The sequence below is a fragment of the Marmota marmota genome, unplaced genomic scaffold, assembly GCF_001458135.2.
Source record: "Marmota marmota marmota unplaced genomic scaffold, marMar, whole genome shotgun sequence".
Lineage (NCBI taxonomy): Eukaryota > Metazoa > Chordata > Mammalia > Rodentia > Sciuridae > Marmota > Marmota marmota.
The window spans coordinates 12,492,734-12,517,588 of record NW_026000164.1 but is presented as its reverse complement, the minus strand read 5'-3'; the positions used below and the strand labels follow the sequence as shown (position 1 = coordinate 12,517,588).

The 24,855-nt window shown below is 43.4% G+C and overlaps 2 protein-coding genes across 6 annotated transcripts in view; one reads left to right on the top strand and one right to left on the bottom strand.

Annotated features, from left to right (window-relative positions):
- The window catches only part of Atp6v0a4 (ATPase H+ transporting V0 subunit a4), a 68,011-nt gene extending 61,789 nt beyond the window's left edge, over window positions 1–6,222 (bottom strand). For 2 of the 5 annotated variants that reach the window (XM_048786859.1, XM_048786862.1), the window contains exon 1: window positions 6,086–6,191. The gene's annotated coding sequence lies outside the window, so the exon portion shown is untranslated. Of the gene's footprint in view, window positions 1–5,156; window positions 5,305–6,085 lie in introns of those variants that run through there. The other 3 variants (XM_048786860.1, XM_048786863.1, XM_015493788.2) reach the window with 2 other exon arrangements.
- Tmem213 (transmembrane protein 213) lies at window positions 5,977–11,250 on the top strand. The gene is made up of 3 exons (XM_015493787.2): window positions 5,977–6,153; window positions 10,011–10,085; window positions 10,979–11,250. The coding sequence occupies exons 1-3, from the start codon at window positions 6,042–6,044 to the stop codon at window positions 11,146–11,148; spliced, it is 357 nt and encodes a 118-aa protein (XP_015349273.1). The 5' UTR covers window positions 5,977–6,041; the 3' UTR covers window positions 11,149–11,250.
- Window positions 11,251–24,855: the final 13,605 nt, after the last annotated feature.

Below are 24,855 nucleotides of genomic sequence, written 5' to 3'. Positions count from 1 at the left end.
CAGATGTTGAAGTTATTAGACCAGATTTTAAAATAATTGTATTCACTCTGTTTGCGAAGATGAAAAATATAAACCAAATATCTTTGTAGATAACAAACATATATTTTTAAAAAATAAAATGGAAGTTCTGAAATTAAGAATAATTGGAATTAAGAATCCAGTGGGAGGCTGGAGGTGTGGCTCAGGAATAGAGCACTCCCCTTGCCCATGCGAGGCCCTGGGTTCGATCCTCAGCACCATATAAAAATAAATAAATAAAATAAAGGTATATTAAAAAAAAGAATCCAATGGGTAGTTACAAAGGTGGATTTGATACAGATGACAAGAGATTATAAAGATAGATAGGAGAAAAAATATACAAAATAAAGCACAAGAAAACAAAAAAGTGGAAAAGTAAGAATTAGAGGGTACAGGCAAAAGTTCTGTGTATAACTGGAGTCACCAAAGGAGAGACGAGAAGGAGACAGGAGTAGAATTTGATGGCTGAGAACCTTTCAAAACTTCTGAAAGACATCAAGCTCCATATTCAATTGCCTACAAACCCCAGTGGGACAAATAAAAAGAAATTTATATCTGAGCATGTTAAGAGTAAAACTACTGAAAACCAAAGCCAAAACAAAAATGTTAAAGATGACCAAAGAAGAAAAAGAAACGAGTTACCTACAAGTCTGCACCAATCGGGCCAACAGTTCTCAACAGAAACAATGTGGATAGAAAGAAACAGAATGGTGGCTGGGCACCGTGGCACCCACCTGGAATCCCACTGACTTGGGAGGCGGAGGCAGGAGGATTGCAAGTTGCAGGCCAGCCTCAGCAAATTATCAAGGTCCTAAACAATTTCACAAGACCTTGTATCAAAAAATACAAAGGGCGAGGGATGTAGCTCAATGGTAGAGCCCACCTGGGTCCAGTCCCCAGTAACACACACACACACACACACAAATTAGAATGACATCTTTAAAGCACTAGAAGAATATTTCTGCCAACCTTCATTTCTAGACCCAATGAAAATTTTTTTAAGAGTGAAGGAAAAATAAAGACATGCAGATAAGCAAAAACTGAGAGCACTGGACACTCTATGGGGGAATACGAAAAGCTATTCTTCATAGAGAAGGGTCGCCGTAAGTTGAAAGACCAGTCACATGGAAAAGAATTGAGAACGATAAATTGGTAAGTATGTGGATAGATCTAAATAAACCTTCATTTATAAAGGAACAATGATGACTTAATGGTAACTATGTATATAAATGGTGACATATGAGGTGTGGCATGTTTTTAACTTTATGATGGCACATAAGCACTGTGCATTCGGTAGAAACCATCTTGGGAGGGTGCGTGCTCATCTCTTCCTGGACTATACCCTATGCCGTAGGACACTCCTGGAGAGCTGGACGTCAGGGATCCAGGCCAAGAGGAGAAGTGATGGACACTCCACAGTGTACTGTGTCCCTAAGCTAGGAAGTTCTGTAGGTTAGGGTAAAATCGATTTTCAAATTATGGTATTCTCGACTTACATGGTTTAATAGGACATAACCCATCCAGAAATTGAGGAGCAGCTGTTGAACGGATGTGGTAAGAAAGACTAAAAACCAGGAGTGAGAAAACAGAATTAAGTTCCAGGTCTTCAATTAATATATTAGATGAAGATGAAGAAATTTATTCAAAATATATTTGATGTCAAGGATGTATGTTGTAGCCTCTAAAAAAATGAAAAAACAAGAAACAGAATCCAAAAATAGTGAGAAAAAAGGAAAAAGGAGCCAGGCGCAGAGGTGCACACCTATAATCCTAGTGGCACAGGAGGATCTCAAATTCAGAGCCAGCCTCAGCAATTTAGCAAGGCCTGAAACAATGTAATGAGATCCTGTCTCAAAATAAAAAATAAAATGGCTGGAGATGTGCCTCAGTGGTTGAGTGCCTCCAAGTTCAATCCACTGTACCTCTACCCCCCCAAAAAGAAAAAGGAGCATAAGACAGATGGGAATGCTGGAAAGCCTCTGGTAAGTTGATTTAAAGCTAAATGTGTCAGTAAATAGATTCAATATAAATAGATCGAGTATCCATAAAAATCATCAGACGGGGTTTTAAAAATCCAACACCATAGGGGCTGGGTTGCAGCTCAGTGGTGGAGCACTTGCCTCACATGCACGAGACACTGGGTTCAATCCTCAGCACCACATAAATAAAGATTTTTTTTTAAATCCAACACTATGTACATTTTTTATAAGATACACAGCTGAAACTCCACAAGGATTTAGGAAAGTTGAAAGCGCTACTTGAGGTAACCTGGGGTATTACACGGTGATGTTTTATGGAAGGTTCAATTCACCAGGAAGGTGTCACCATTCTGTATTTGTGTGCACTTCAGTGACAGCCCCCCCCCTTTTTTTTCCTTAGTACTGCTCACTACACAAGGAGTCCATTTTATTTATTTTGAGAAATTGTCTCACTAAGTTACTTAGGGCCTCACCATGTAACTGAAGCTGGCCTTGAACTTGTGGTCCCCCTGCCTCAGCCCCCGGAGTCAGTGGGATTACAGAGGTGCACCATAGCTCCCAGTGTGGGTCTTAAGTAGCAAAACAAGAAATCACTGGAGTATGTTTGCAGAAGGCAACGCAGTTAAGCTAGGCTGGGGTACAGGCAGTGGTCCCCAGCACCACACACAGGCAGGGAGAACTAGAAGAGCCCCTCATGTGTGTAAAGTAAGACACACTTCTGAGAAGGGGGGCAGGGATGAGATCTGTAGCCCAGGAGGAAGACAGCCTCAACCTCAGGAGGCTCCCTCCTTTTGGGTAATCCCTTCCTCGATCTGGGCCGCCTCCCATTGCCATTATGGAAAGCAAGTTGAATGAATTGCCCTAGATCTGTCCAAACACAGTTCCAAATGGTGGGCTCCAGGCCTCCTGGTTGCTTTTATCAACACTGTGGCAGGATCTGAAGGTGGGACTCCGGAGTTCTCTATTTTTCTTACACAGGCATCCCTCATTCTCTCCAAATTCTACACCCATCCCTGGGTGGCAGTGACTGAGGTTAAACTCCACACGCTCAGGGCCCCACAGTCCAGGTCTGATGCTTCAGCTCGCGGCATCCAGAGCCTGACGTTATTTTGTGAAAACACATCTGACAAAGCCACAAGGGGAGAACCATCAACCCCACCTGGGATCAGAAGGAAGAGGCAGAGTTGTGTTTGGGGCCTCGATCCTCCTCTGAATGGATTTTGAATTAAATGAAGACGAATGCCCCAAGTTCAAGGCCAGAGATGGACAGGTGGTAGAGGGGCCTATGGGAACCACAAGGGAAGTGTCTTCGGCGTGGAAGATCCTTCATAGACTTTGGCCATTGCAGGCTACAGGCTGTTTTCAGTCTTTTAACAGGAAACACTCTGTCCTTGCCTTCATCAGGAACCACAGATGACACTGGGGACAGTGAAGGCCCTGGAACCCCACCCTCTCAGCTACCCCACTCCAACTTGCACCACGGAGCCTGGTCACAGATATTATTAGCCTGGACTTCTATTTTTTTTTTTTTAAGTATGTGTAACCCAATGCCAATCTCAAGCATTAAAAAAAAAAAAAAAATCTTGAGAATGTTCCCGTAGAATGTCTAGCTTTGAGCAACACAACTTCCTGGTCCACCCTCCAAAGTAAACCAGTGCAAAATGCATGAGAGGCTCACTGACAGAGTAACTGCTCAGGGAGTTCTCAGCTGCGGACCTGTTGAAAACAGATGATACTGGAGATGTTTGTGAAAGAGTCACCTTGAGGCTCTCTTGGGGAATTAGTGAGTTATCATGGGGTCAAGTTCAAGTACTTTCATCTGTTGATAAAGACAATGTTTGTCTTTTAATTGTTCTGCAAACAGCTAATCTCAAAGTCTCAAATCAAATAGCAATAACGAAAAGAAAGGAGGAGATGCACGTTATCCTTCCCCTTCATCTCCTCTGCGGGCAGAGAAGTATCCCTGGCTAGGATCTGGTAGGATGCTGTCAGCTCAGGTCACAGCTGCTATTCAAACCACCTCCACCACAGCCCACAGCAGGGTCATTCATTTAAAATCCCTGGCTCTCATCTTTTTGGAGGGACACGCTCTGCTCACATCAAACACGTCCTGGGATTTTTTTTATGGGGCGGTAACGAGAGCTGTCGCTGTGGTTTTCATCTTGAGTCCATGAATCACCTGTGCAACCCTGTGACCCTCTTCATGCTGCCTACCAGAAGCTCAGGAAACACATGTGGCCTTCCGTGCTCTGAACTTGCTCGTGGACCTATTTTCTACTTTCTAGCCTAAATCTCTCCTTGCCTCGTTTCTTCTCATTGATCTTAATTTTATCTAGCTAGATTAATTGCAGGTACGCTTCATTAAGTCCTTGGAGGATCAAGGTGAATAACTCGATGTATAAATGACATTATTATTCCCTAAAACTGCCTTCCTCCCATTTCTCTGGTATTTTCAATGATGATCCTTCTATTAAAATGGTGGTTAAGGTTCCTAAGTAATTAGAATCTGCTCAACCTGAGCTAAGTGCTTGACGTGAACTGCTTCATTCAGTCATTCAACAAACCCCAAGATAGGTGCTGTTGTCCTGTTCCTTTTCAGATAAGGAAACTGAGACTTGGATGCATTAAATAACTTGCCTAGGGCCACCAGGTCAATAAGACACAGGGCTAGAATTAGATCCCAGGCAGATCCTTACAAACATTGGACTCTTTCTGGATGCATCTGCACACATAGTCCAAATGTCACTTCCTCAGTGACCCCTTCCCTGCACCTCTCAGGTGCTCCTCCCTCTTTTATAGTCCCATAACTGGGAGATTCCCATGTTTGAGTCTTGCCATCTTGCATCAAAATTCTTTCTTCCCTGCTTGTTCTCGCTGCTGGACAGTGCCCTCCTCCAGGGCAGGGACCATGTCCCCGTCAGCTGTGAGTCTCAGGTAACTAGGCGGATGGCTTTCACACACAGGGTGAGTGTTCAATGCACAGTAGTGATCCCCACCCATCTGTGGTTTCCAGGTACCCACAATCAATTTCAGTCTAAAATATTGAATGGAAAATTCCAGAAATAACAATTCCTAAGTTTTACATTACTCTCAGTACAGCATTTTGTTATAATTGCTGTTTTTTTTTATTATTATTGTAATTTATAAATCGAACTTTACCTTATACAGAGGGAGTTCAGTGCCACCCGGGGTTTCAGGCGTCCACAGGGGGTCTTGAGACATATCCTCCATGCTTAAGGGGAGACCACTGTACATGCTTTGGGCTGAAGGCAGAACTCCCTCCACGTCACTACTCAGTGCAAAATCTTCACTTCGCTGCAGCCCCCAGCCCTGCAAATAGAAGCTCAGCCTCCTGCTCTCCATCCGCCCAGCTCCCTCTCCTCAGCTCACCTACACCTACCTGTGCCATGGTCACGCTGAGTCCCTGAGCACTATCCTACCTTTGAGCCTTTGCTCACCTGTCACTCCCACCCACAATGCCCTCCTCCCCTCGCCACCTCTCAAAATTCTATCCATTCTTCAAGGCCCAATTCGGATGTCATTTTCTTCAAGAAATATCCCATCCGCAGATACAGCCTCTTTATGCTGAGACTCAAAGTACTTTGTTCTAACCAACTCATTCCTGAAATGCTGCCCTGTATTTCAGTGATGTGTGTCTGTCATTTAAGCATTTTGAGGGCAAGTATCCATAGACCTGAGCAAAGCACAGAGCACATAGTAGGTGCTCAGTAAATACGAGACTGGGATAGGAAGTCCACGCTACTCCTGCAAGCGGAAGAGGCAGCAAACTCCCCTCCAAGAAATACACTCATCTCCCCTCCAGTCCTCCCTTTTTTCTCAGTGGGGACAAATTTCATGTCAAGGAAGAAGGACATGCACTGCCCCTCCTCTGCTCCCCCAGCCAACATAGTTTGGTTTCCTTTCTAGAGAGGTGAGAGCAGGTGTGACAGGCCAGGTTTCCTTGGCTCCACCCCGTCCGTCCCTTTTCCCCCAAACACAGAGCAGAAGCTTGCCAGCTCCTGCAGCACCCGGCACTCTGCAGACATGGCCCACGGAGATGCTTCCCTCCACAACGCGCAGCACCTCACCTCTGCCCCGCGGGCCGCCCTGCTCCTCTGCCTGGGCTTTGCCTCCTTCCACTCGACTTGCTGGGCAGGTAGAACTGTGAGCTTTATTCTTGGCCTCACAGAGGAAGGGGGAGGGCGAGAATTCCTTGGCCAGGGTTGGTCCTGCAGGAAGCAAAGAGGGAAAAGGACTTTTTCACAGAGAAGGAGTAGGCAGGGGGTTAAGGGTGGGTGTGGGGTGGGGTGTCTTGGGTTTGCCTAAGACCAAGATCAAATACTTAACTCCTGGGCTGGGACAGGAGCAGCCACCTCTGTGGGCACTCTTCCTCTCTCTCTCACACACACAGAATTTGTCAGAATCTTACCTATCAGGGGACCAAATTGGTCTTCAGTGATAAATTTGGTTGCTGGTTTCCTGGTGGCTCCTCTTGCTCAGCTCCCCCCAGCTCCCCCACCCCCCCGGGCGGTTGTGATTGGCAGTCTTCCCTCACATTCGGCTCTCACCATTCCTTACTGAAGCCCTGTCCTTCCTGGCCACTGTACTTCCTCTGCCACTTTCCCAAAGCCTGGAAGCTGCCAGTCACTGCCAGTCACTGCCCACCCCTCTCCTGCCTAACCAGGGTACCTGTGGCTCTGGGCTAAGCCCCACCTCTCACTCTCCCAGGGGACCTGCACCTGGGGGCAGGGGAACCTGACTTAACTTTTGCTGCCTCCAGCTTTGATCTTGTCTAAGTTCCCTGTCTGCCCTGCACCCAGAGACTCTCCCGGTCTCAAAGCCAAGCCCCATCAAGTCTGCACCTCTCCCATCTTAGCATCTCTTGTGGCCACGGCCTCTTTGTGGCTGCCCAAACCCACCGAGTCTCCCTTCCACCCTAGTTTCCCCAACTTACTAGCTGTGTGACCTTGAGCAAATTGCTTCTCTTCCCGGAGCCTGTTTCCTGTTTAGAACATGACAGTGAAAACAGCTGAGTTACAGGGTTGTTTGTGAGAAGCAAATGAGATGGCTGCTTTTAAAGAACGTACAATAAGCCGGGCGTGGTGGTAACACGCCTGTAATCCCAGCTGCTCGGGAAGCTGAGGCAGGAAGATCTTAAATTCAGAGCCAGACTCAGCCACTGACAGAGGCGCTGAGCAACTTAGTGAGACCCTGTCTCAAAATTTTAAAGAAGGGGGAGATGTAGCTCAGTGGTTGAGAGCTCCTGGGTTCAATCCCTGGTACCAAAAAAAAAAAAAAAATGGTAATTGCACACACAATGATTGTTAGCAAATATGGTTAACAAGTTTGTCTTATTTCCCAACTTCCACCCTCCTCAAACATGGCTATTTAATTTTTCTCTGCTTTACCCTCACAGTTCCTTGCTCACGTTGTGGGTTAAAAAAAAAAAAAAAAGTTGATGACCACGAGGCAGAGGCAGGAGGATTACAGGTTTGAGGTTAGCCTCAGCAACTTAGTGAGGCCCTAAACAACTTAAAGAGACTCTGTCCCCAAATAAAACATAAAAAGGGCTGGGGATCTGGCTCAGGGGTTAAGCGCCCCTGGGTTCAATCCCTGGTACCAAAAAAAAAAAAAAAATTCTCCTTCAGACAAACATAGCTCAGTGGTAGAGCACCCCTGGAGCTGATTCCTGGTACTAAAATAATAATAATAATAATAATAATAATAATAATAATAATAATAATAATAATAAAAAATGTAACTCCACTGAGCTGTTCTTCTTCCCAAATGGGGCAAGCCCCTGGCTGTTCTGCTCATAAGGGAGGAGGGTGATATTCAGGTACTTAGGAATTTTTAGCTGAGCTACTCTGTTTGAACCATATAAAACTGCTGTTGTGAAATAATTTTCTATATATAAAAGTGGTAATTCATGGGCTGGGGTTGTGGTTCAGTGATGGAGCACCTGCCTCAGACATGTGAGGCCCTGGGTTTGATCCTCAGCACCACATAAAAACAAATAAACAAAATAAAGATATTGTGTCCATCTATAACTAAAAAACATTTTTATGTGTAATTCATAACCTAATACTGGCAGTTAACTACATTTTCCCCCACTCACTTACTCTAGGCAGGAATATCACTACTCTAGGTTTAGAGGGGAGAGGAAAGTCAGGGCGAAGGGAGTTAAAATTCAAATGTTGAGGAATAAATGTCTCCAAAACAAAGACCAAGCCCTGAGCCATTTAGTTGTAAATAATTTACAGTAACAATCAGATTTCATCAAGGTAATTTACCATCCCTTAAGCAGGACCCAGGAGTTGCTTAGGGATTGGTGGCATAAAGTCAGTCTGGGCAGCAATTTCATGGCTTTGGCTAAACAGCCTTCTTCCTAACTCTATGACAACAGGCACCTGAAGGACATGCTGACCCACAGTCAGTGGAGTGTTGAGAGTTTTCAAACATTTTTGTTTTGGTTTGATGTGATTTTTTACATTCCCAACAATGCAGATTGAATAGCAATATAATTTCCAGAAAGTTCTCCAAAATCAATGTCTGGGTTTGATCTACCTAAATTAGCATTAGTGATAATAGATCTTTCTTGGATGGTGGAAATGTTCCATTACTGCATTTTGCTTCCAATATGGCGCCCACCAGTCACATGTGGTGATTGAACATCCAAAACATGGCTAATGTGACGGGGAAGCTGGCTTTTTTAACTTCAGCTAATTTTAATAAGTTTAAATAACCACAAGTGGCCAGGGGCCACTGTATCAGACAATGTGGGCCACCTGTCTTTCATTCTCAGTTGTGAAGGAACATGGCAGTGGCTTGTCTTCTCAACATGCTTACATTCATCTCCATCCCCCAAACCCAGTGTGTATTCTCTTCTGTCCAGATGGGAAAGGGTTAAACTTCCAGCTTCCTTGAGACAAAAGCAAAAGCGGCTCTTTTAGAATTCCTGCTTAAGTTCTTTTTTCTTTTTCTTTCTTTCTTTTTTTTGTTTTATTATTCTTTGCTTATAAGTTGAACAACAAATTTAAGCACTGCATATCTGGCAATGAGTTTGTAGGAGACACAATTCAGTTGACAACAGGGAGTTAGCTTTGTCGCATACAGACACCTACACTGGGAATTCTGTAACACTTTCACAATACTCACTGCTGATGGACACAAAATCCCAAACCCTGGACTGACTTACACGACTGTTTAATTTTTGTTCCTCACCACATGCCCGTGTAACAACTTCACCATCATCAGGAATAAAGAATCAAGGTCAGATTTCAATGTTGACTTGTCAGGGTTTTGAAAGGAATTGAAGTCGTTGTGCGAAGACATTCTAGATTGTTCCGTGATTGTTTCAATATAGACTGGAAAGGCCCTTTTATAGCTACATCTATTTGCACAGCTAAAAATAGAGTGTGGCAAGCTATTTATATAGCAGGCCTTTGGTCACTGAAGGGCAATGAAAAATGAAGATAAAGTGATAGGAAAAGGGAAGTGGATTCCTCGCTGGCTGGCTGGCTGCCAAAATGAAAAGTCCAGACTGGGGGGCTTGAACAACAGGAATTCATTTTCTCATTGTTCTGGAGGCTAGATGGCCAAGATCAAGGTATCAGCAATTTGGCCTCTTGTGGTTGCAGATGACCTCCTTCTCCCTGTGACCTCACATAGCCTTCCTCCGTGCACATGCATAGTTGGAGTCTCTTCCTCTTCTCATGAGGACACTAGTCACGCTGGCACAGGACCCACCCATATGACCCCTTTAACCTTAATTACTTCCTTAAAGGCCCTGTCTCTGAGTACAGTCATGTTGGGCATGAGGACAAGAACATATGAATTTGGGAGGGACACAGTTCAGTCTACAGCAGGGAGTTAGCTTCATAAAGCTTCAGTGTACCTGCACGGGAAATTCTGTCACACTTTCACAGTACTACCAAGTGACACGATTCCAAAACCTACACCTGGGAACAGTGTTTCCTTCTGCCTGAGACGATGTCCTGTCTTTTCTTTCAGAAGTCAGCAGCAGCAGCAACAACTCAACCTTGACCACCCACCACCCAGGTCCAGGGACCCTGGAACAGTGCCCCAGTAAGCTTCTGCCCTCATCCCAGAGCTGGCCCTGAGCTGCGAGGGAAACTTGAGCCCTCCTGCTTCCCATTGGATGGTGTTAGGTGACCAAGTGTCTCCCAGGCTTCCTGGGCACAGGGTGGCTCTGCCTAGTACCATCCGCAGAACAGGTCTAAAAGCCGTCCTGGCTTTGATCCCAATGCAGGCTTATGGTCTTTGGTGCAGGTGGCTGTAATGACCCAGTCCCTGGTGGGCAGCCAAAGATGCCCTGGGTTCAAATGCTTGAAAGAAGTTTGGAGGGGGAAGTCTATAAAAATCAGCTAACCTGAACAAGACAGGCATTTGGTTCGGTCCCCTTTACCTATTTCTGTTCATTCTCTACTTGAGTATTTCCAGCGGCAGGAGCTCGGTAACAAAGAACCAGCCTTAACACATCTAATAGTAGGAAGTTTTCCTTTAAGCCTGGCCCCTCTACGCTGCCGTCATTCAATGACCAAATGGGTTCACTCCTGGTCATTTATAAAGAAGGTAACAGGCAATCATATGAAGTGACAAGAATATGACTTTGGAGTCTATATTGGGTTCGAGTTCTCTTTCTGCCATCTTCAGACCTTGGGCAAGTTACAATATCAATTGATTCACACAAAATGCAAATAGTCATTGTACCCATCACAAGGCTGGGGGTCTAGAATGGTGGTCGAGGGCATGCCTGCTGGAGGAGGACCTGCAGCACCAAAATAACGATATTAATAATAATAGTGCCTGTCATCCTGTGAGAAACATGAAAGGGAAATCGTAAAGACTTGGCATGGTGCATGGCAGCTCTCACGTTGCTCATGTTCTTCCTGAGATTAGAGAAAGAGCTGGTGGAGCTGGGTGGATACAGCTTGCCATTCTCATCTCCCGTCCCCCAGATGTCGACTTCTGCCCCCAGGCGGCCCGGTGCTGCCATGCTGGAGTGGATGAGTACGGCTGGATCGTGGCTGCGGTGGGCTGGAGCCTCTGGTTTCTCACCCTCATCCTGCTCTGCGTGGACAAACTGATGAAGCTGACTCCAGAGGAGCCCAAGGACTCGCAAGCATGAGATGAGAGTCCCAGCCCTGAGAACGGCCTTTGCCATCACTGTGTGGGTCGCAGAGGGCGGGAGGAGGGCAGCCACCATTATTCTAAAGCCTTTCACCTTGAAGCCTCAGCTGCTTTTATTCATTCATTCATCCATTAATTTGATGCTGGGGATCAAATCCAGGGCTTTACACACTGCCACAGAGCTACGTCCCCAACCCCCCTTTACTACTTTGAAAAGGGAAGGAAAAAGAGAGAGGGGTCCAAATAAGCCAACGCCGGCCAGCCCTCAAGTCCCACTCCAAAGGGTCTTCGGCACCCCATGAACTCTGCTGTCGGAGAGTCCCTGTGGGCTTGCTCCTCTCTTAGCCAGGGCTTTCTTCTGGACACCCAAGGGAGTGCCCAAGAAACTGAAGACGTGGACTTCTAGAGAACACACTTGAAAACCAGGCGGTTGGCTCCTCTCTCCCCCTTCAGTCAAGGGCAGATGATGTGAGAGGCACCCTGCCCCACATGCCCCCTCCTCCGTCACCCCCACCGCGGGCCCTCTCCAGCTCTCAGTCTTCCTTCCTATGTCCCCAGAGGCTGTCTGGTCCCCCCCATTCTCCCTACCAGCTCCCTTGTTCTGCCTTCACGACATCTCCTGGGACCTTCAGGAATGTCTCCTTCTGGTCCCACTGCCCGTGACCTGCCCGTCTTACTCGCCATTCCCATGGGTGGCCCTGGGCTCCCTGGAGCTGGGACTCTTGGACACTTTGCAATGCCTTAGGGGCAGCCACTGCGAATGGGCTTCTTGGTGATCCCTTTATACTTCCTTGCAATCCTAGGGTAGAGTTAGCTCTTCATGTTTGTCCAGTGGATGGATGGATGGATGGATGGACAGACGGACAGATGGATGGATGGATGGACAGATGGATAGACAGACGGACGGATGGACAGACGGACAAGTCCTTGCCATGGACAGCTATGATCACGTCTCTGCACTCAGAACCTCTACTTCTCTCCAGGTGGCTGAAATAACTTATTTCTGAAGAAGCTGGTAGGGTCACCACTCTGTCAGCAAATGCAGCCACATCACTTGCCGTGGAGGGCAGACACCGCGTGTCCTTGTGAACTCTCCCAGTGGAGGGTGAACAGAGGGGAGGAAAGGTGGTTTTGTCAGGAGGAAGACAGGACAAATGATTCTTTATGAAACAACTCCTATTGTTTGTGAGAAAACATTCAGATGGGATAAACATTATTTCAAAACATAGGAAAACCAGGCCTCTGAGAGGAAGAGACTTTTTCTAGAGGAAGCAAATAACTTAAAGCTGCTCAGTCCCTCTCTCAGAAAATCTAAGTAAACTTCCCTGAGAACAGAATCTGAAGGGACTGCCTGGCTCGTCCTGCACTCTGTAAAAGGCCCATAATTCCTGACCCCAATGTTCCATCAGTACAATGGGATGGGCTTACTGTCCCTGAGTGTCACACAATCGTGTGGATGAATGTGTCCATGGAGTCTGTGCTCTGCTGTGAGCACCCATGTGTGCACGGTCCCCACTTTTTCACATATTCAAGGAAAAATTTCACAATGTGTAGTGGTTTATCTTCCAAGAGAGGAAAAGGTTCATTCAAGAGCACAGTCACATTTACCATCTGCAAACGTTTAAAAGATAATACAGGGGCTGGGGCTGTAGCTCAGTGGTAGAGCGCCTGCCTCGCATGCATGGGGCACTGGGTTTGATCCTCGACACCACGTAAAAAAAATGAATAAAGATATTGTGTCCATCTACAACTGAAAATAAATTTTAAAAATACAAGATAATACAGTGTGACATAGTGGTAAGAGTGCTAGCTTTAAAGAAGGGAAATTAAGATTTATGTCTGACCTGTGTGAACACACGTCATTGTCCCTCGCTGGGCATCAGTTTTCTAAAAAGAAAATGTAAGAATTGGACCAATGCAGTATTTTCAGGTGTGGTTGCAAAAGCTTATGGAGCCATTTGAGCCACCATTGGAGGAGGTGGGCGTGAGGCCCATTGTCCCTTCAACCTGAGCAGACTGGCTCTTCTCTACCAGACCTGAGATGTCACAGCTGCTTGAACAAACAGAGGGGCGGAGCAGCAGTGGATGTTAGATCCTCTCCAGTCTGGAACAACATGCTGATTCCTAGACAATATTGAAGTGAAGTGGGTGTAGTCCCTGCCATATCACATTAAAATGCAGGCATTTATGAGGTACAGGGTGACATTTCAGCACATGTATACATTGTGTACTGATCAAATCAAGGTAATTAACATTTTCATCTCCTTTTTTTATTTTTATTTTTTTGGTGCTGGGGATTGAACCCAACTAAATTGCTGAGGCTGGCCTTGAACTTGCAATCCTCCTGCCTCAGGCTCCTGAGTCACTGAGATTATAGGCATGAGATTATTTGCACAAGAGGAAGGACAGAGTGAATGTAAACTGCTCCCTTCTTGGAGACGGAGAGAAGGAAGACCATGGTGGATCTGAAAGGGTCCAGGTGTAAAGCAGCAAAGCCCATCCCATGGTAGATGGACTTTTCATTTTGAATTTTGTCTTCAATAGTCAACTTTACCCTCCACACACACTACAAACTATGATACAGCCTACACAGCATAGGGTGGATCCGTATCAAAATGTCCCGTGTAGAAAGACAATCTTAGACATTAAGGTGGAGCACAATTACCTGACTTTTAAAAACCATCATTTTTAATCCATTTCTTTTCATATGTATGATGCCCATGGATAAATAAACCATACATAATTTTCTATTAAAAGTTAAATGTTAGATACCAGGCAAACTCAGTCATAGATGATTCATAGGACAGCTTAGACTTGTCTTGTTTGGACTGTTATAAAAACTTTTCATAGACAGAGTGACTTAAAAATAGCAGAAACTGATTTCTCACTGTTCCAGAGACTGGAAGACTGAGCTCAAGGTGCAGGCTGGGCTGGGTCCTGGCCAGGGCCCTCTTCCTGGTTTAGGCTCAGCCATCTTCTCACATGGTGGGAGGGACACAGGAACCCTCTGAGGACTCTTTCACAAGGACATTGATCCCACTGATGAGGCTGACCCCATGACCTAGCCACCCCCAAAGGCCCCTCTAGAAATACCATCACATTGGGTGTTAAGATTTAACATGAATTTGGGGAGGGCACAACATTTTGTGTACGCCAGGCCTCATTCCACACATGCCGCAGTCTGGCTGGGCACACAATCACGAGCCACCACACAGCTTGTAGATTCAAACAGCAACTCTTTACTCCCGAACTCACACCAGCCGTCTACAATCACGTTCTGGGGAAATCCACGTTCTCTGCCCAAATCCACATCCACTCGGCTTCTGTCTCCCAAAAAATACTGTCTGAATCCCGTGAGAACTCAAGGGGAACCCAGGCAGCAGGATACGCCCTATCCCCAGCAGGAATAATCTTTGTTAAACCTGGAACCTAAACCGGGAACACCCTAAACTCGGATCCGCCCTGGTCCTTGAGCAAGGTCACCTACATGCAATGTCACTGCAAAATGTCCTATTTCCACGAGTCCTTCCACTAAGCAACATGGGGTACGCTGGCAAGGAAATTGTCATACCTACTTGGCTAATGGCTCCCAGCACACACATGTATAGGTGAGCATATTTTAAAATGTACAGAAATTATCTACCTGATTTGAAGAAGCTGTGCACTCACCCTCTCTTTCTCCGAACCCTGAAATCCGCATACATGTCCATACAGTGTGATTCAAGGGGTCTTTGCCAGCCCATGGTTGGAGCGCCCTGGGGACAGCCTCCACTCTACCTCTAGCCCACCCCCTTTCTTCTTCCAGGGTGACTCTTCTCCAGCATAGTCAGTGATCAAGTTGCCCCCATTGAAAGTCCTTCGATGGCTCCCCAGGCTGACGGCAGAATCCAGCCTCTCAGACGACCCCAGATGCTCACGTTTCTCTAGCTTTTCCTCCTGTGTATCCTTTAGGCAAACCCAATTCTGAAATATTCCAGTCTGTAAACATGCCAGGCCCTCTTCCATCCCTTCCCTTGTTCTTGCTGTTCCTGTGGCTGACATGTACCTTTTCCAGATGCAGATTTGCCATGAACCAAGAGAGGCTCAAACTCTGCATCTAACACTTGGTTCCAATTGCAGGCTTCCCTGTGCAACGCACGCTTGCTACACAAACTACTTAAAAAAAAAAAAAATGATGACAAACAATAAACAATCATGGCCAGACTGATAAAGAGCCTCTGGTAAAGGAGGCGATTCAGTCCCACAGACTGCAAATGTGGAGTTGGGCGATTTCAGAGTGCACAAAAGCCCCATTTCTCTCACTAAAGCAATCATGGTCCATAGTGCAATCCTCATATTTCATTTACAACATGTTCATTTCTATCAAGAAGGAAAAAGATCCGAAATTGTTGCATAAAAATAAGCAAACATTTCTGTTTTCACTGGTTAAACAAGTGGCTTCTATCCCAAATTTTGTATTGTTAGGAAGCAATATGTGAAAGACCAAGAATAAATCGGACTTTGGAGATGCTTGGATCAAAATGCTCATTTGAAAACTGATTTAAAAGCTGTGGAGCCATGAAGACACATGGAGGAAACTTAATTGCAGATTACTAAGTGAAAAGAAGCCAGTCTAAAAAAACTACATATCTATGATTCCAACTATGGCTCATTCTGAAAAACGAAAAACTTTCGAGACAATAAAAGGATCAGTGGTTTCCAGGGATTGGAGGAGAAAATGGTAGACAGCAGAGCACAGAGACTGTTTAGCAGTGAAACTGTTCTGAATGATATTATAATGGTGGATACATATCATTGTAAATTTTTCCAAACTCACAGGCTGTACAGTGAACTCTAGTGTAAACTCTGGGCTTGGGGTGATGATTATGTATCAACACTGGTTTATCAAGTGTAACATATGTACTACTCAGGTACTGTCATGGGTGGGGACAGGGTGCATGTAGGAATCATCTGGAGTTTCCACGCAACTTTACCATAAACCTAAAACTGCTCTAAAATGTGAAATCTGCTTTTAAAACGGGATTTAAAAGCACCCAGGAGAGTCTTATCACTCTGGAGAAGGGTGGAGTTTCGGGCATCAAGTTAAATATCTTTGAATTGAAAATCCTCAACAAAAGACTACAAATAGTAGGATAACTTGTGTAGCTTACTGGCACCAAATTTTAATGCCTAAATTAGTTTATCAATTCCATTCTTAAGATCACTTATTACGTCAGCGATTAGGGTAACCATGAGTGGTTCTTGACTCTTTAGGAGAACCATACTCCTTTATTTGGGGAAAACATATGGCACACCACCATGTCAGGCTAGCCCTTCCTCCCGTGAAGGTTTATTTTTTGCGTAGCTGGCATTTGCCCCTAGATGCCTGTGCAGGGGGCATAGATCATTGCACCTCAGTTCATGTCACTTGGTCACACTGATCTCTACGAGGCCCCTTTATTGTCCTGGATTCCCTCTTACCCCCATCCCCCATTCTCCTGCTGCCACCACTAAGGCGATCGTGGGGGTCCCTGAATGTGCTCCTGTAAAAATGTGAGGTGTACTGTAAGTTCGGGTGTTTCCACCTACCTAAATTCGATCTCATGCCGCATCTTAACTTTCATAACACTGCTGCCTTGGAGGCCTACTGTGGCTGACATGCACTTGGTGACCTGTACTTCTGGCTGCCGTCCAGATGGTCCACTCCCCACCCCTGCAAGACAGACGCCTACACTGTCTCCAAGCCCCATTTCCACATCACCCCAGGATGAGAATCCTCACAAGCGCCCTTCCTGCATGCGCCTGTGATCAAACTTCCCTGGGAAATAATCCCACATGCAGTATGGCTGGTCCCAGGAGAAGCCATTATTTAAACTAAGCCCTATGGGATTCCCTGCTTTTCAAAAGAACAACAGATGACTTCATTTAGTTGTCCAAGAAACTGAAATTGACTTTTCATTATTTCTTTCAGTCTCCCCCTTTCAAGACAAACATCCCCGCCAAGTCCACGCCTCAGCCAAGGACAACATGCATAGCGTTGTTGGATACTGATTTATTAAATTCCATTTTACTTTAAATCTGAGATAGCATTGCTTTTCATTTGTATCAAAGTTAGCATTTTTTTCTTCTTTTAATGTGAATTTTTAGAAAGATGGCTATAAGAAAATTCTTTTTTTTTAAAGAGAGAGAGAGAGAGAATTTTTTAATATTTATTTTTCTTTAGTTTTCGGTGGACACAACATCTTTATTTGTATGTGGTGCTGAGGATTGAACGAACCCAGCGCTGCGCATGCCAGGTGAGCGCAATACCGCTTGAGCCACATCCCCAGCCCTAAGAAAATTCTTGAGCGTATGCATTTTAGTTGAATTAAAAAATAAAAGGTGTTCCTATTACTAAGCTCCTGGATTTGGGTATATTTTCGCCTTCAGGTATGCCAGGGTTGTGTCAGGTTTGGGAAGAAATGAAGGAAGAAAATATATTCAAAAAGACAACTCTGTGACTGGCTCGTCTGAAATCATGAGTGAAATTGACATATATACATTTGTTTTTGGTTTTTTTAATATTTTTTAAGTTGTTGATGGACCTTTATTTTATGTATTTGTATGTGATGCTGAGAACCCAATCCAGTGCCTCACACATGCTAGGCAAGCTCTCTACCACTGAGCCACAACCCCAGCCCAGATTGCCATATATTTTTACCAGGAATAAACCAAAGGGCAGATGGGCCTTCAGTTCTGAAAGTCTTCATGGCAGAGAGCAAATAGCAGAACCAGGTTATGGGGCTGGATGACAGCAAGTCACACACCAAACTGAGAGGAACCTTTGACCTTGTGGTCTGTAAGGTACACACAGTGAATATTTTGGATAGACAGTAGAGGGTTCATATCAGGCATCCAGGAGTTTTTAATAATTTTAAAATTATTTTTAACATTAAAATAATTTTCTCGGACTTTATATGTTGTCCCAACAGCTAAATTTTCTGGAAGACACACAGAACTCCCTTAGCCTCCAGCATCTCCAATTTGCAGAGATGACAACTTCCCACCTTTCTCTGAATAGAGACCATGTAAAAGGCCAATGGATCAAGAGGAGCACAGAAAACTTTCCCCTCCCAAATTTCTGAGGGCAACTTCCTTGGAAAAATCCTGGGAGGAGGTTGAGGGAGGCAGGTGGGTCACCAGGCTGATCTGTGGGGTGGGGAATTTGCATTTGTAAGGTAAATCGGAATCAGTGATGGGCCAAGAGTGATACCATTTCAAATCTTTTTCCCAGATTTGCCTTCCTGAACACTCAATGTCATGTAAGTTATCCTTATTTGCATCTGTGGGTTTTCATGAAATCCAAGGAGATAATGTGAGATAACAAAAGTCATATCAGTTTAGACTAAAAAGAAAAAAAGCTGATTCTCGCTAGGATTCCAGTTCTCTTCTTTAATCCTCATCAGCAAGTCTACCTTAGACACTGGAGTTGAAAGGGCCCTTAGAGGTCAGTGTGTTCTATTCTGCCTGCCCCCCCACCCCATCTCTCCCCCGCCTCTCTCTCTCACACTCACACACACTGTTAGGATGGCCTTAGGCCTGAGCCTAAGCAACTCCATTTTAAAAACTCCAGTTTAACCTGCAGACTCACTAGGCACACCCACAGAGCCCTCCCAGTAGGGATTCAAACAAGTTACTTCCCCTCACCCTGATAAACAGAGAAGAGGGAAAGGAGAGAAGATCAGGGTGGAGACCAGATGATTCTGACCTCAGGGTAAATGATGTCACTGGGAAATCTGGTGGTAGCTGATAAGCATGGAAAGGGGGGGGGGTGTCAAAAGCCCCAAAATTTAGTATAAATAATAGAGCAAATGAATGGGGATTCAGCCAGCCGACAAGGATGCACTCAAGCTGGAGAGCCTGATGAGGACCTGATATCCCATCACTTGTCATTGTTCCTGAGCTTCTGCGTGATCCTCAAACTCTACCCCTGGACCTTGGTGAGAGCCGCAACTCCTCCCTATGATCCCCTACTCAAAAGTCGTCCACTCCACGCCAAGGAAAAGCCTGCCTTGGTTCCGGACCTGGTCACCGCGGTCTGAGTGAGTGTGCATCTGCTGGACTCAAAGCCTAAGGCTTGAGACTTTTGAACTTAGCACGCAGAGGAGATGTCTATCATTAGCCTATTGCGATTAAGTGTGTTTGCAGTGCTTAGAATTAATCTAGAATTGTTTGCTGTGAATTGATTATGTCTATTGCAGTGCCTAGCATTAAGGATTGTCCTTTTCTTGATTAAGAACCTATAGAGTGAAATTGTATTGAATAATTTGAGTGAATAAAGCATTGAAAGGGGCAAAAGCGCGTGGACATTCTTTATTTCTCCCCTCAACTGCATATGTCACAATTTTGCCCCCTCGTCACACACACACACACACACACACACACACGCACACACACACACACACTTTTAAATGCATCTCAAGAAGGAAGACCTGTTCATGTTTGGTGACCAGTAAATGACTATTAGAAGATCTCTAAAAATCTGGATATATTGAAGATATCCACTGAGCATAGTGGCGCATGCCTGTAATCCCAGAGGCTTGGGAAGCTGAGGCAGGAGGATCATAAGTTCAAAGACAGCCTCAGCAACTTAGCAAGGCCCTAAACAACTTCAGCAAGACCCTGTCTCTAAATAAAATATATATAAAAGGGCTGGATGTGGCTCAGTGGTTAAGTGACCCCATGTTCAATCCTTGGAAGGAAGGAAGAGAGAGAGAGAAATAAAAGGAAAGAAAATATCCATATTTTATGACCTATTTCTGATAATTTGCCTAATTGACAAATAATTCAAAGGAAAAATAACAGGATGATTCTCTGGAAAAATACCAGTTGCTTCCAATAATTTGCTCTTCTGGATAATACTACATACCGGGAAAAGACCCAAGTGCTAAACAACAAGGATATAGTCACAATGTTAATGAAAGACATCATGTCGCTATAAAAGATAAACATGAAAACTATGTGGAAACTTTTTTTTATCAAATTATAAAATATTTTAAAAATATAAATGTAGTACTGGTGACAGTGCAGTAAGATGTATCTTCAAACATTAGGGGTATAAAATTTCCCAGGATTTCTGAAAAGTAATTGATAATATGGAATAAAATCCTTTAAATCTATTCAGATCATTTGCCTCAATAATGTTGGCCCTATGAATTTATTTTTAAAAAGTAATATGAAAATCAGACAATTTTATACAGAGATATTTAGTACATCATTATTTATAATAGCAAGACATTGAGAACAGCCAAGAGTTTATCATCAGGGGCATGATTAAATTACGGTAGATCCATATAAAGAAAATATAGAGAGGATATCTGTGTCTACACGTATGTAGCACAAAATGTTGGATGCCAATGTGCATTGAATGACATGAGAAAACGCTTATGACAGTGCTAAAGAAGAGAATGATAGAAAATTGTATATATAATATGTCCCTCAATTAGGGACATAAAATACATATAAAAAGATGAGATAGGATTTCACCAAGATGTTGGGGCTATCTCACACAATTTAGAAATTGTTTTTTTTTTTTCTATACTTGAACTTATTTTTTGGATTTCTAAAAAAATCATGACTTCATAATAAAATTGCATTAAAAACAAAAAGCCCAGCATAATGGTACATACCTATAGTCCCAGCTACTTGGAAGGCTGGGGTAGAAGGATTACTCAAGCCCAGGAATTAATCTAGATACTGATATGTATTATATCTCTATCTATCTATCTATTAATTATACATACACACATGCATGTCTGCGGAAATGGCCTTTTGGGATATTCTATGACTTCAGAAAGTAAATAGCCTCCTTCTGAAATATTATCCTTTCTTATAAAAAGTCCCTAGGATTCCTCCTAAGAACTAAACTCCAAGCCGGGTATAAGCTTGTAATCTCAGCAGCTCAGGAGGCTGAGACAGGAAGATCATGAGTTTAAAGCCAGCCTCAACAATTTAGTGAGGCCCTAAGCAACTTAGTGAGACCCTGTCTCTAAATCAAACACTTTAAAAAGGGCTGAGGATGTGGTTCAGTAGTTAAGCACCCCTGGGTTCAATCTCTGGTACAAAACAACAACAACAACAACAACAACAAAATACTAAACTCCAAATACCACAATGTGTAATATACATTAAAAGAGATCAAATTATGTACCCAAGGTTTTATATATATATATATACACACACACACACACACACACACCAAATTATATATAAAACCTTGGGTACGTAATTTGGGTATGTATAATTACTTATTGATATATATATATATAATATATATATATATATAATATATATATAATATATATATATATAATATATATATATATATAATATATATATATATATATATATATATATATAAAGCAAAGGTAAATTAAAACTTAGGTGCTGTTACTGCAAAGTTAATGCCTGATTCTTCTATTGTATACTGTATAATTATTACCGTTCTATGATGAGGATATAAAACATTGTAATGCATTTTAGCAATTATTTTTAAATCATTCAAACAAAGCCTCCCACTCAATTCTATTTCTCAACATGTTTTTGTTTTTATCACCTTTCAAGCTGCCCAAGCCTGTGCAAACAGGAAGAAGCAAAAGTGGATGCATACGCAGTCCTAACTGCAAGGCTACAGCTCCATTCCACTGCTATAAACTTCATAATGTAAACCATTTCTACCTTACTGCTGCTAGGATGCACAATATCAAGAGACATTTTAACAATTATTCTTAAAGTATTCTAGCAAAACCACACCAACTCCCCCCAGTCCTGCCAGTAGTGGGGATTGAACCCTAATCAATGCTAACACTAATCAAAAAAAAATGAAGTTGTTATATTCATTTCTGACAAAGCTGACTCCAGAGCAAGGAAATTTATCAGGGATAAAGAGGAGCATTACATACTGAGGAAGGGGCCAATGCTCCAAGAAAATGTAACAATCCTTCATGTGTTTGTGTCTGACAACGGAGCGTCAGAATACAGGAGGCAATCCTGATAGGTTTGAATCTGAGGTTCAATCCTCAGCACCACATACAAACAAAGATGTTGTGTCCACCTAAAAAAACTAAAAAAAAAAAAAAAAATTAAAAAAACATTCTCTCTTTCTCTCTCACTCTCTTAAAAAAAAAAAAAAGAACTGCAGGAGAAACTGACAAAGCCATTATTACAGTTGGAGACTTCAACAGCCCCTGATCAGAAAAGGACAAATGGAACAGGCAGAAAGTCACTAGGGACACAGTGGAACTGAACAGCAGCAGCAAGTCACCTGGATTTGATGGACATTTATAGAACACTTGCTCTAACAATAGAATGCACTTCCTTCCCAAGCTCACATGGGACATTCATCAAGACAGAACACACCCAGGGCCATAAAACACTTAAAAAACTTAGTAGCGTATCCCCTCGTTACTGTGTTACACCAAATAACACCATTAATCTGAAACGAATCTCACTAGTCATGGAAAACAAAGCAGAACTCACCTTATTAAATTAGTTAATTAATTAACGTACTGAGGAACCAGACCCAGGGGCTCTCTACCTCTGAACTACATCCCCAGCCCTATTTATTTATTTATGAGACTGGGTCTTGCAAAACTGCTGAGGCTGGCTTTAAACTTGTGATCCCACACTCTACAGAATTCACTTTTTTAAAAAGCACAAAATCAGACAATTTCCTGTAAAATTATGTTCTTGCTTTTTGAAAAAATCGGAGTTTACAAATCCAAAGAAATAGTAACATATTCAGTTGAAATTTTTTTCCCAGAACAAAAAGTGGTGCCCATTTCTGATATGTGAGGCTAATCTCTTTGCTTGTGTTGCTTTCCTTCCTGTGCACAATGAGAAACATTCAGATGCTAAAGGATTAATTACTCCATTACGGGCTGAATCCCAGCCCTCTCTCTTTCTCCTGTCTTCTGTGTTATCCACACGCTTCCCCATTCCCATGGATTATCTCCCTCAGCACAAACACATCTATCTGTTAGCTGTTATGTTAAGGTTGTTCGATTTAACAAATAAAAAAATACAGATTCCTAGGTAAGTTTGAATTTTATACTGGGCATTAAACCCAGGAATGCTTTACCACTGAGCTAAGTCACCAGCCCTTTTTCAATTTTTTTTGAGGCAGGATCTCCTTAAGTTGCTGAGGCTACATTTTAACTTGTGACCCTCTAGCCTCAGCCTTCTGAGTTGCTAGGATTACAGATGTGGGCCACCACGCCCAGCTCCAGGTTTGTTTGTTTTTTTAAGAAGACCAAAATTTACTAAAATTTTGGTGCTGGTATCTCTGGTGGTAGAGTTATACTGGGTTTTATTTCCTGATTTGATTTTTATTTACTGATTTGAATTTTGACCAGAAAAGCAGAATAAGGTGAAGTTCAATAGGCTAGTTAGTGTGTGATGCTCTGATTTAAATTTGGTTGTGTCTTTACAAATTTAACTTTACTTCTAATTTGTGAATCAAATCTGTCTCCCCAAGAAGCCAGAACAAACAATATCTAAGATTTAAACACACACAAGATCTTGGACCAAGTGTGTCCGAGTCAAGCTGCCATGCTTATCTCTCTCTCTCACAGCTTTAGGAAGATCCAAACCTTGTGTGATCTCATCTGGATTCTGCTAAAAATAGAATCCCCTACAGCTCTTCAAAAACAGCCACAGTGCAGACCACTGTTGGACAGCAAGACCAATGCTCACTTGCACTGAACTGCAAGACCCCCATTAGTTCCTAAGACCCTTCTCCCCACTTTTTTTCTTTTAAAGGTTTTGTTGTTGTTTTGGTTTTTTTTTTTTTTTAATATTGTAGTTATAGATGGACAGAATAGTTTTTATTTATTTATTTATTTTTATGTGATGCTGAGGTTAAACCCAGGACCTCACACATGCTAGGCAAATGCTCTATCCAGCCCCTCTTCTCCCCACTTTTAAAAAACACTTTGCAGAAACAATTTCTTTAAAAACATCTCAGAATTTTAAAATACCAAATGAAAGAAAACCACTGGTTTAAAGCCAGGCATGGTGGTACATGCCTATAATCCCGGCAATTCGGGAGGCTGAGGCAGGAAGATCTCCAGTTCAAGGGTAGCCTGGGCAACTTAGTGAGACGGTCTCAAAATAAAAGGGGCTGGTGATGCAGCTCAGTGGTAGAGCATTCTGGGTTCAATTAAAAAGGAAGGGAGGGAGGAAAGGAGGAAAAGAGGGAGGAGAGGCATACTACCACACCAGAGAGCCCAAATCCAAACACTTACACTTACGTGTATTGTTAAGATGCTGAAGGACCCATCTGTGACCAGGCTCTCTAAAAGAATGTCACAATATGCTTCAGATTTTACCCTTCTGTAATGCTATACTTTGGCGCCAATACAACAAATAAACTTAACTACACAACTGTGGTTTTCCTAGACTTGTGGCTGTAATTTTTCCAGGCTTAACACTAGGGATATCAAACATACACCCCCCCCCCATTTATTCCAGAATGGGCAGAAGGGGGCAGGAAGGCGGGGGCGGGAGGCCTGGCGAGGAAGAAAGTTACTGCATAAACAGGGCACTGTCCAGCCACAAGGCTCCATTAGTCTAGTGATCTGACTCAGGCACTGGACCAAAGGACCTCTTGCTGTTTTCTTTTTACCTTAAGCTGTGCTTGGCAGGTACAAAGTGGAAGAGGAAAGAGCAGGACAAGAAATGCCAATTG

Coding starts and splice junctions, on each gene's coding strand:
- Tmem213 (XM_015493787.2), top strand. CDS start 6,042: ATGGCCCACGGAGATGCTTCCCTCCACAACGCGCAGCACCTCACCTCT. Junction 6,154..10,010: donor CCACTCGACTTGCTGGGCAG/GTAGAACTGTGA, acceptor CTTTTCTTTCAG/AAGTCAGCAGCAGCAGCAAC. Junction 10,086..10,978: donor GACCCTGGAACAGTGCCCCA/GTAAGCTTCTGC, acceptor CCCGTCCCCCAG/ATGTCGACTTCTGCCCCCAG.